The 12,617-nt window shown below is 44.7% G+C and overlaps 1 protein-coding gene across 11 annotated transcripts in view; it reads left to right on the plus strand.

Annotated features, from left to right (window-relative positions):
- Positions 1–3,661: 3,661 nt before the first annotated feature.
- The window catches only part of LOC119170752 (mediator of RNA polymerase II transcription subunit 25), a 103,801-nt gene continuing 94,845 nt past the window's right edge, over positions 3,662–12,617 (plus strand). For all 11 annotated transcript variants that reach the window (XM_075886775.1, XM_075886778.1, XM_075886781.1 and 8 more), the window contains exons 1-4: positions 3,662–4,031; positions 4,509–4,554; positions 9,387–9,511; positions 11,669–11,767. In XM_075886775.1, coding sequence (XP_075742890.1) covers positions 3,913–4,031; positions 4,509–4,554; positions 9,387–9,511; positions 11,669–11,767 — 389 coding nt within the window. In that variant the 5' untranslated portion in view covers positions 3,662–3,912. The remainder of the gene's footprint in view (positions 4,032–4,508; positions 4,555–9,386; positions 9,512–11,668; positions 11,768–12,617) is intronic.

Here is a 12,617-nt window from a genome sequence, read left to right on the forward strand (position 1 = left end):
TGTATCACTAGGACGAGTCAAGTGGCGACCACAATACCTATCTACACATTCGTATGACTCAGATAGCAACACACGTGTCTGGACGGACACTCGATCGTAGGACAGTGGGACTACCGCCAGCCGCCTGTGCCTTGTCAATGCGCACCGCTCTTACCCGCCAAATTCGAGTGTATATTCTTGACCTAAGGAAAACCGGTGCAGCCCCTTTCCTTTCACTTTCACGCTGTGAGAAGCACCGCGTTTTTTTACGAGCAGTGTCACGTCAGATTAACAACATTAGGATTGGGGTCCGAAAAAGCAGCATCTGCCTCGGAAGCTCTCCCACATTTTTTGACAATATAATAGAGAGTTTTGTGTACCCAAAACGGCCTGGGTATTCACGTTTTTGCTTTTTCTTTGCATGCTCCGTGGGTACAGCTGGTTAAGCGGACTACTGTGGATCCGCGGCACTAATCTCTAAAAATGAGGGAAAGGAGTTAGAGGTAAAACCATGAGGGATACTTGAGCGTTCAGGAAAGCTAGCACAGGGAGGGTAATACCTCATAAAATGGACATATCTTCGCGTTATCGTAGCTCCATAAAGCAGCTGCAACGTTTCAAGAACATCTTACTTTCGTTTTCTGGGATGGACAACTTCGTGCGCGAGAAAGTACTGAGAATGCCGGGAAAATAAGTGGCGTGAACAACCCTGTTTTATAAAAAAATAAGTGAAGGTTTTGTCGACGGCCACAATCCAGATTTCATAAGCTCCCCTGTTTCAAAGATGCCAATGATCTGTGCAATTCACCATTTTGCTCTTACGCCGCGAGGAGTGTGGAAAAGTTTGAAGGCGAGATAACTTGTGCGGACCCATACGCATTATGATCAGCTACGAAATATCAATGAATACTATCGCCTAGAAAATGCTTAAAATCAATTTTGAAGTGCGTGTCGTGCAACTGCTCGTGAAACACTTACTGTGGTCTTCGTGTAACCAAACAACCACCACCTGTGCCACAAGTTTGTGCTAGCTAACACTATTTTTGTGAAGGCTCTCTCTGAGTAGACCTCTTCATCGGAAAGATGGGGCCGTATCCCACGGGCGTACAAAGGCCGATTTCCTTGCTTCAGAAGTGCGTATTTGGATGGTTACACTTTTTTACAGCGTCTCAGAGCACCCAAAAAGGTTTTGTTGAAGTGTTAACAACGCGGTGCGCATTTGCACGTGTGTGCTGACGTAGCCATTTCAGTTCACTCGGTGCTCACTATCTGAAACCGAAACTGCAACTGGGCGCTATCAAACTGTCTACAAATAACTAACTGTCACGCGCTCGAGGAAACGCGCTTTCTATCCGTGATAACAGCATCGTACAAAGACGTTATGGTCGTTATGGTCGTCGGCATGATGTTCTCTTGGGGAGGGGTGCAAACAAGTGTTGCGTCGCGTCTGGAAGAGGGAGAGAGCTCTTGTGTTGATTGGGTGAAGACTAGTGCTGGTGAGGCTTGAGGGGAGCAAGTTCCCCTTTTGTACCCGCCTGCTGACTCCCATGGTAAATGCCCCTGCTTTGAGCTGCCAAACCCTCTTGCTGAAGAAGCGAAGGCGCGAGGAGATCAAATTCTTCGTAGAGAAGAGAAAAACTGCCTCTGGTCAAGAAAGATATCTGAACTCTCCTGTCCGGAAGGGGGGGGGGGGGGGGGGTGAGCGTCCAGAGACGTAGAAAAAGGGGAAAGGGGATGAAAGAAGTTGGCGCCATCTCGGGAGTGCTGTACACAGAACATGGCTATGGTGGCTATATAGATACATGGCGCTGAGCCGTGTTCTCACTTGGGGGATGAAAAATGCACCTTTTTACAAAAACTACTAGCATAGGCCGGGACAACTTTTACACCTAACAAAAACCACCGAGTGCCTGGCGAAGTGTGCTTTGGAGCAGTGGTAGCCGAGGCAACCTGAAAAAGGAAGTGGACGAGGGCACTGAAAGGAGAGGGGGGGATCCGCCACTGGGTTGTTTCGCTTCTGCACAGCTCTCTGTAGAACTCCTCCGCCACATCATATCTATATTGGTTATGACGTTGCTTTCCTTGCCCTTAATGCATACATCTGATTTTTGCCGATGCACAAGTTTGCCCTCGCAGCTTTTATGTTTCTGCTCCCTTTTTACAGCCTGCTCAAGTCTTACAACTCGGACTGCCCTGCCATCGGCCGCAATCCACTTTCTGCTCCATCAGCCATGACCGTCACGTTCTTTCGAACCTTTCCCTCCTACCTACTTCAAAACTTTTTTCTCCATTGCACCCCCCCCCCCCTCCCTCAAAGCGCAGAGCCGTGATCCCGCAAGGGCTGCAGAAGATAAAGCCTCTTTTCCTTTCCATAAGGCACAGATTCATTCATTCATTCATTCTTTTCGTGGTATGTCTACAGATGTCGGCTACATTACGCCTATTGATTAACTTCGAAACCATAACCAGCTCTATTTTGACGGTTGCACTTGATGCTTTCACGGTTGGTCGTCTTTGAATCAGATTTTTCGTCTCTTGAGATATAAAATTTGCCAGCGTCCTGTCTAGTGATTGTACCTCCGACTTTCATTGCACACTCTTTGATGATGCTTAAGATTATCATTCGTTTTGTCGACACTAACGTTGGTTACTTTGTTTAGAGCCGAAGAATCTATTCTGAAGCAAAACTCTGAATTTCTGTAGCTTCCCTGTCACCGCTACCTCCCATATGAACGCAGAAATTTTTGGCTTACGTCAATTTTATTTAACCGCCACCAGAACCCTGAGACCAACGTTACTAACGTTGCCCGAGACCACGTAATCGAAATCATGTGCGAATGACATGCGTGTTATGATTTGCTGGATCAGTCTCTTGTGTTTGTCATACACCCTTCTCACGCCATACCAGCTGTGTGGCACATAAAGTGATCGCAGCGGCCGCAAGAGCACCAAGACAGTGCCGTCTGTCTCATACGTTTCATCAGATGCATGTTGTGATTTTCGTGTTATGGCCTGCAATGTATATCCGTCATACATTCATGATCGGCCATGGCGATTTCGGTACACGTTTTATGTATAAAATTGTCAGAAAAGCGCCAGCTAGGCTAGGCTACTGTGCCTAATGCGCTGTGCTACGTCTTCGAAACCAAGTTTGTTCAAGCGGGATCGCAAAGTCATTGATTATGACTGTTTGAATTTGGCGCCTGAAGTCCCGTTGATGCCGCGACTAGCGTTCGCGTCTTTTGCGGACACTAGAGCAAGCCTTTGAAGACGATTGTCGAGGATAATATGTCATTTTATACATAGGCAATATCCAGGTCAATGAGTCAAGGGAATGGCGCGGGGTTATTAGAAATGGCAATGAAAGAAACCGTGGAATGAATGTAGTACACTCGCCATATTTGACGTGTGTTTATAAAAAAATTGATTTCATTTCGCAATTCAGCACTAATGCTTGATTGATTAAACCATAGAAAATGGCCTATACTTTGTTTCACTACCCTTAATTTTTTTATACTTCGCTAATGGTTGGTGTTTAGGAGGACTAATTCTCGCGTCGTAATCACGCAATTTGTAACACTACTCCCGAGTAAAGTGGTTCGCCGTTGACCGACTTCTTCGCGTCGTTCACTCACAGACCGTTCACTCATAGGTGTTCTGTGGTTCCCTGTGGTGGTGTTCCCTGCCGTGGTTCACTGCGTGCGTTCGCGGCAACGGCTGTTGCTGCGCGCGCGTGCGCCGTGCTGTGGTTTGCGTGAAACTTCGTCGAATGCAAATGTGCGGCTAATGCAGTAGCTGATTCAGTGATCCGAGGGCAGAGACCTACAGCTGCCCGTTCGCTTTCAGCAGCGTCGAACTCGTGCTGCGTGTGTGTCGCGTCGGCCAGGCATGCAAGCGCGCGCTGCCTCCGCGAGCGTCCCGTGAAACGGCACCATGGTGGTCGCCGACCAAGGTAACTGGGTGGCCGATGTTGTGATCGTCGTTGAAGGCACCGCCAACCTCAGCCCATACGTGGAGAGCCTCAAGAGCCACTACATTGTCCCGACATTGGAGTGAGTAGCGTCGCTGAGCTTGCTTTCGATTTCTCGTACGAGTGTTTTCGGTTTCACGCGTTACAAACAAAACCTTGCCCGCCTTCGTGTTGCTCGCCTAGAAAAAGACTTCTTGGATTACGCATTATTTGTTTTCGGGATTGTCAACCACTAGTGTGGCGTGCATCAGTAGCACTCTGGACAAGGTGCTGTAAGGAGGGCAGGGATTTTTATCATTTTGCCCTCATCGACGCCTGATAGCGTCGGTTACTTGTGACCATATTCCGTTGTTGTTAAGGAAACTCTAGCGAAAACACTTGTCCTGTCCAGGAGTCAATCGCGACTGCGTTTTCGGTATTCTCTCGTTTGATGTGATTTCTATGTGTACTACCAATGCTTTTGCGTGCTCGTGATCCGCGCGAGTATTTAGCGCAGCTGCGTATTTAATACCTTTAAAGTGTAAAAAGTGCCTTGTTTTATTTTTTTTCTCCCCACCAGGTATTTCAATGGCGGTCAAATTGACGACAGGGATTGCGGCTACGACGTAAGTGGTAGATTCATGTGCGAGTCATATACCGCATATTGCTGTCACATGCGTATTGTGGTTCGCGGAAGCTGTCGGCAAAATAAAGTCTCTACTTTATGACCATACTGTGTTCAAGTTCAAAATAAAAGTAGATGACAACAAAATAACAGCGGGGCGTTATTTGGAGAACTTTAAGTGCGCTGGGGTGAAGCATATGCGTAGAAAGCAGCACCAACGACTATGTGGTAATGTGTCAATTTGGTCATGGGATACCTTACTAAACAGTTAGAAAGCCACATCCAGTGTTTTGCGGCTACAGAACGGCCAAGTTTACTTCATTGGGGCCGAATCGGCAATTGTTAGTTTTTGTAGCTTCCCCAAATTCCGGTTTTCAACTACTTAGATAATTCATGTTCGATCATACCTTAACATCGATAAGAGTATACTCAACAATGTGAATATTCGTTATGCTATTAGCAGCCCAGTACAACACGACTACCTGCCAGATATAGTGTAAGAAGCCGTGTTCATCATTGCAGCAATTCAGAAATTTCAGGTGTGCTGGCTATTTGTCTAGTGTCGTGTGAGACATTAGAATGTAGTACCTCTACGTTCCATTCAGTCAACTATCCACTCAACCCGACAATTTTGCATAGCTGCAATTACTAGCATGCAGTGTAGCTATATATACGTGATTGCCCAGCTCAAGCTTCCTGGCTACTTTAGTCACTTTTAATCTTTGGTACCTGCTTCCTGAGTTTAGTACCTACGTAGCTCTTTACTGCTTAAGTTGGTAGCCCATAATTGCTTGCGATGTATGAGAACAGCATGCAATAGGCATTGTCCTTTATTGGTCAAGGTTTTAGAAGTTTTTAATGACAGAAATTTTTCTGCTGGTTCCCAAGTGTAATGCAGCATGTGTCCTCTTATTCTACTAGATGTCTTCGTAGCTCCTGCCCCAGTTCATGATAACAGGAAAGTCATGTAACTTCCTGGCATCAGCTGCATCATGGGTGGCAACTTTTGTTGTAGCATGGTCAATCTTCGTTGTCTACAATGGCCAGATTTTTTATTCATGTCATTCTTCTTCAAAAAAGCTATAAATAATGCTCAAACTTCAAGACTAAGCAACTGGAAGTAATATAGCAATTCTGCAAGCTCCACTTGCTAAGGCGACTAAAGTGAACATAATGGCTGTGTTACATGGTTCTCCGAAATATGCCCCTAATTTAGGAGTGCGACATGGACAAAACCCTCACAAGCACCGCAACAGTTCCACAGAACCTTGTCGTTTAGGGAACTGTGATAACTGTTTCTTGAATGGTGTCGAGATTGTAAAATTCACACCTTTGTTTTGTTGGAACCTATTGGTTTTTCGCAGTTTTTTTTATAACCGTATAGAAGTTCCTTCTGTCAGCATAATTGCTCTTTCCCTTAAAGGTTCTCTCAAATGGTTTACTCATGTTATATAAGCTGTTAAAGCATTAATAATGTAGATCATTGACACCATATTTTATCAAAGGGCCTCGTATCAGAGGAGCTGCTGGATATACAGGTTATTCTTTGGCCAAGGTGCATTTTTCCTTTTTTTTTTTTCACCTCAAAACAGAGGGATCAGGACTGAACTCCACATTCTACAATTCTTTGCTGTGTCACCACAAATCATGGGGGCCACGCTTTTCATTTGCCCGGTTGGCGTCTTCATCACCAGGTGCCACCATTGAGTAGTAGCTTGCATCTTCTCTGCTAGTACAAGCATTCAAAGGTTAATGGGATCGGCCACGAAATTGGCGTCTCCAAACAACCATTTGTTCAAAAACAGGGACAGCTGAGAACTGTGTGTGGCAGTATGCAGCAACCTTTAGCTGTAAGCATCTTTAAACCTTGAAATAAAATGCACACAGGATGTAGTGCTTAAATTTATCTGTTAATAATCAAGGCAACCTCTGCTATGAGTTCATTAGGTTTGTAAAAATAAATTTGAAAATGTTTCAGGGCAATTCGTTTAATAGTTGCAGTTAAACCAATGCGGTAACTTTAACTCGGGTTGTTTCGGTCCCTGTCTAAAGCTTTTTTGCATTTGAAACATACTCAGGCATGAATCGAGCATGGCCACAGGCCAAGCTTTCCTTTTACAGTTGTCCTTAGGTAATAACAGTAGGCTAAATGAAAATATTGAGTGAATTGAGGCTGCTAGATCACTTCACTTACGAACTTCACAATGTAAATTTTGTGCCGGGCAGCAACCCATATTTAAAAGAAAACACAACAGACTGGCAGCATAAACATACCTATAATTAAGTAATGCACAAAATTTCATTGACTATTTAGCAATCTTGAGCTATGCTGGTAGTCTTGCCTGCCATGCTTTCAACTGTATATACATGACAGACGAAATCACAGTTTGGGCCTGGAGATGGTCCACTACCTCTCCACACGTCAGCCGTTCCTGCTTCCCCACTTCAGTCCATATGGAGCGATTCGTGAAACGATGAAGACCCAAATCACAGTTAGAATCGTCGAGGAGCAATGCCGAAATTCTTGCTTGCAGTGTTCTCCCCGTTCATGCAGATGCTGGGTTTGGAGGGATCAGAATCGTGTCACATACTATGTGACGGATTGGTCCGCGATCACGTTTGTCATGTGAATACAGCTTTACTAGGTGCCTTTAACCTGGCTTGTGACTAGGTTTGCACTTGTGACTAGGTTTGTGTGACAAGATAGTTTCAGCATCGTACCAGGTGTACTTTTGTTGGAAAATTCATTGTCATTGATGATTTAACATTTTTGTTGACATTGAAATGCAATGTCCGACGGATCCACCACGCTAAACACCTCCGCCGCAGCCTTTGTCATCCCAGACATGGATATCGCTCGACGATTCAAAGTGGACCATAAAACCACATCAACTGCCGTAGAGCTTGTCGCTATCCGAGAGGCAATAAGGTTTATTTTCGGAGAGCGACCTCGAGCCTGGACGATTTTCTGTGATGCGAAACCCGCTTTGCAAACCATTAATTGCATCATGAAGCAAGGTCCATATTACAGCTTGGCAATAGAAATCACAGAACTTATTCAGGTTGCTTCAACAAATGGCCATCTTATAACTTTCCAGTGGATTCCCGCTCATTGCGGCGTGATGGGAAACGAAGAGGCAGACGCTCAAGCTAAAAATGCCTTAAGCAGTGCCCCTGAAGTATGCATTGCGTTTTCACGAGCTGACACGAACGCCCTGCTTCGCTGCGTGATGCGCAGCTACACACTTCAGCACTGGACCAAACCGGAACGGCGACACCAGCGACTTCACAAATGGTACCCGGAAATGAGGTTCTGCACGCTTTCTAAATTGAAACGGCAACTCACAAGTATGATCCACCGCATTCGTCTTGGTGTAGCGTACACTAGACGTTACGCACATATCATCGGTCGCAGTGACACCGGTCCTAATTGTGAACACTGTGATGTGCCAGAAACACTTGAGCACATATTTTGTGTCTGCCCAGCATACGCACGTGAACGACAAACACTGATTTCTTCTACTGAACAATATCGCAGTAGGTCATTAACTGATGAGACTATGTTGGGCCCTTGGCCAGACACCAACAGTGCAACTGCGGTCACAAGAGCAGTTATTACCTTTTTAGAAACAACTGGACTATGTGCGCGGCTCTAAAATGTGTCTCAGCTAGAAACAACACTACAGACTCACCTCTCTATCTCACCATCGTCATCTATTAATCTTTCTTTTCCCCTTTCCCTTCCCCCAGTGTAGAGTAGCAGGCTAGAGCAAACTATCGCTCAGGCCGACCTCTCTGCCTTTCTGTAAATAAACATACTTCCTTCCTTCCTGAAATGCAATGCAATCATGCTATTGGTTGACTGTGCCCTACCACATTCAGCAAGTCATTATATCAAAATTTGGGAGTGACAGTTTTACAAGCAGCCAGCCAGAGGAATTGCCTGAAACAATCCTCGGGAGGAGCCATCAATGTTATGAAGGTTTGATCATATTAATAAGGGAGTTTTTTTTTCTTCTACATTTTCTTAAGGCAACGAATATATGGGCTTTACAGCAGCTTAGACAGAAGAGTGTTTGGCTCTGCAGATTGTATATCGCTGCTCTTGTGAGCAGAATTATGTGGCATGTGCAGGAAAGATAATGTCTTACAAAAGACAACCTCACTGTCACCACAAAGCTGTATGGATATTTCTTCTAATTGAGTTTGCTACTGGCAAATCATTACCTATGCCGAGCACTTTACTAAATGTCTCTCAAAGACATTTGTACTGCGTGGCATTAGCCAGATTTCGTGATCGACGTGAACACTCAAAATCTAGCTGAACAGATATAATGTATTAAGTTTTTTATCAATATGGGAACCTGTTCATTACACATTATTCTTCTATCAGTGCATTCTACACATTGTTCTCCTATCAGTGCATGTCATTTAGTTCTAGACAGTGTTCCTTGAAAATTTCTTGTTTTTATCGAGCATCATGCGTCTTGTTGTCGTCACCCACAGTACTGTAATGTCTAGTTTGCAGCCTATAAATTTGCTTTAAAATAAATTGTTTGTAGCAGTAGCAGCATTATCTTAAATATCATATGGACGGAATCTATTATAAAGTGTTTCAATAAAATTAATTTGTGTCATTTGTGTACTTACCCTACAGCCAGTTTTTCTTTGTTGTTTTCTATTAATTTCATATTTTTGCCTCACACGGCACTTGTATGAGGATGCCGCTTCCCCCACTCTATCTCTTGTTTCATTTTGTGACTGTATTATTTCTTCTTTTTCAATGTGGCAGTTGTGGCACTCCTTTCACGTAGCCTGTTGTGTGTTCTGCAGTCCAACAGCACCACCTATGCCCTGGTGGTGTTCATGGCATCTGACTGTGCTCCTGAGCCAGCCGCCATCTGCCATGCGCCGACAACGAATGTGGCCAAGCTGCTCTCCTGGTTTGACCGTGTCTCGTACGTGCTGACTGCGGGAACAAACTTTCAGCTCTACATAACTTGCGACGCCTTTCTAGCCTGCAGAGGCCTAATTATGAAGTCTTTTCGTAAATGTCTTTGGCTGTCATGCTCTTGTACAGTACTCACGGGGGAAGGTGTAATATCTTAAAATAATAGAAGCTGAGGTTGTCTGTACGTATTCGTTCTAAAAAGACGGGGCATGCAAACGCAGGCACAAGAAGCAATTCAGGCACCACAAACACGTACTAACAACCGAAAATGCTTACAACAGCAGTAGAGTATGACATTTTTGAGATATGATAACTCTTACGAGCTATTTCTTGGGATAACTGTGTCATGTCACTGCAAATCTGGCCACGAAAAGTCTTGTTGGCTTACTTATCCCCAATTTTTTGCGTTTGAGTCCACGAGTACTGGTCAAACAGTTGCATGTGGTTTCAAGTACAGTATGCAATGCTGTGAAAGCTACTCGAGAACGTTGTACGAGTTTTCTCTCGTCTCCTTGTGAGCCTAACTTATAACGCTGTTCATTTTGTGGTTGGCTTTTGGGGTAGCACATGTTCGTTTAAGCTGAGCAAGATGTAGTACATAGCCAAAAGGCAGATTCTATTTAAAGCACATTTAAGTTATGCATGCTCTATTACTTAATGTTCAATGGGGCTTTTTGAACAGATTGGCACATTACCCGTGCAAGCTTGTAGTTTGGTCTTAGACAAGAAATTTTATTGATTTGTTGGTTGGTTTACAGGGTGTAACATCCTATACCAATATCTGTTCTATGGGATGTTATGCAGTAGCGGCTCTCTGGGGTTGCAGTGAAAGTGGCTTTCGAACCGGGCATTCGGATAACAGGACTTCAGTACTGAGGTTCCCTTTTGAAGTTCATTGCCCATGCAGTGTGCGTTTTTCTGTGCGTTTTCTGTTTGTGTTTTTCTAGTTCTAGTTATTGTGTTGGCGGTTGTGATGATTATGGGAGTTCGTCACGTGGGTTGTGACTAACAAGCGAGAAAGGATTTGCAGGGACGCTTTGGAGTTAAAGAGAAGGAAAGAAAAACTTTTTGAAGCACGCTAGAGGAGATAGAAAAGCAATAAGCTTAAAAAGTATGTGTACAGGGTAATGGCAAGCATGCGTAGCAGGCAGTCCTAAACTGTCCAGAGTTCAGCTACGTTCCTGTACGACCCTGTCAAGCGCATAGAGTTCCTGCCTGTTAAGGTTAGACAAGAAAAACATCGCTAAACAGTTCGGAGCACTGTCCTCCCATTGTGGCATGTGGAGGACTTACGGTTGTTCGGTAAGGCAGGGTCGCCACACACTGATGTGGTACCGTGTGTAGCGCCGTTGTCGAACACTCGGTTGCCAACTCATAATGCCCGCGAGTCGACCGCGACTCTCGAGCATTATGATCAGTCAACGGTCCACAAAGGTAGCGACAGGCAGGCCTCTTCCATGAACCTGTTTCCGGCCGCTGCACCCAGGCAGGAGCTGCGCCGCAGGTCACGTCCTTCGACCTCGAAGTACGCTACCGAGGCTGGACCTTAAACAGAGTCGACCTGGTTCCACGCCCGCCTCAGGAACCCTGGCTCACGCTTATTGTCTTGAACCATGCTCCAGAAGCCCTCGTGGCTTCCTCTTCTTTTTGCCGCGAGCCTTTTTCCCGCACGTTGCGTCGTCGCTCGTTCCTGCTTCTTCTTTCGCACCCTGCGCCACCTGCCCTCCGCTCTTCAGTTTCGGTTTCAGATTGCTGCTTCATGTCCTTTATGCTTATGCATCACCAATAAAACATGACTTGTGTGTTCTTTCGTCACAGCGGTATTCCACTCAGTGGCTTTCTGAGCTTATCTTCTTGCCCTAGTTATGGAGGATGGCTACATTCAATTTTTGTGTTGTATGTCCATTTCTGTCTTCGTTTCTCCCGCTCTTCACTCTTTTCTGCCGAGTGTTTCAAGCTTTTGCACCTGGGGTTGATTAACATGCACTTAAATACATGCACGCAAACTTTTTACTATTTCATTCCCATCGCTGCCTGGCGACTGCGGCGGGAGTACAAACTATTTGCACTTGTCATCACAATGCAATAGTTCTTCAAATGGGTGGGCAACAGGGACCATAGTGCATCTTTGTGAAATACAGGAAATCATCAACTACATTTGCAGCTTTGTCGGTGGAGCCGGGGAGTCATGCAGTCACATTGCAGAAGGTCTCGGCACAGCCCTGCAAGTGTTTGATGACTTCCAGGCACTGCGTGAACCAGGGTGAGTGCGGTTTTGACAACCTTGGGTAGACAAGTTATATTTTGTGATTGTGCCTGTCATGGAGGCACGTATTTGCATGAGAGGGTGTAACATACTGTTTTTTCGAAAAACCTCCCTTTCTGAAGCCACAACGGCAATGCCATAGATGGTTGATCGCATAGATAATGGCACACAAAGCACCTAGGAGGCTCTCCTCATAGATTTAAGTAATAGTGTGCCATGTACGTGTTGTAATTAAGACATATAATTCAATTGCTCTCTCACATTTTATATTGACAAAGAAAGAAGAAGATGTGGCCAGAATTATAGGAAATTGTTGAAAGGGGACGTATTTTACGGACTGTTGGCTGTCTAACTTCTTGGTCAAGATGTGTCATTCATGAAACATGAAATCATAGATTTTAATACAATAATACCTAAAGGGGAATTTGGTGCTAGTGGCTACACGGCCTCCTTCAGCAGCACTTGTACCCCCATGGGAATCAAGTACAGGCTTCGAATCTGCTTCACATGCATCACGTACTTGAGATTCCAGACACTTAATTTCTGAGTGTAAAACAAAGTGATATGAAGTTATATCCAATTGAAACTTGCTTCATTCTTTTGTGCATAAACTTAATCGCAAGAAGTTTTTGTAACCATCAGGTAGATGTGAACCGTGGACAAATTTAACCACCCGGGTGTGCATCGTTCTGCCAGTGCAATTCAGATTTGGCATCAAGATGTAATGAAATACATTTAGTGCACCTGACAATAAACATGCTTGTTTTTTTGTTTTGTTTTTTGCTTAAAAGTATGCATTTTCTAGTTATGTAAATAACAGTGCAGTATTAAGTAAGAAACACCTAAT

Source organism: Rhipicephalus microplus, chromosome 2 (genome assembly GCF_043290135.1).
Source record: "Rhipicephalus microplus isolate Deutch F79 chromosome 2, USDA_Rmic, whole genome shotgun sequence".
Classification (NCBI taxonomy): Eukaryota; Metazoa; Arthropoda; class Arachnida; order Ixodida; family Ixodidae; genus Rhipicephalus; species Rhipicephalus microplus.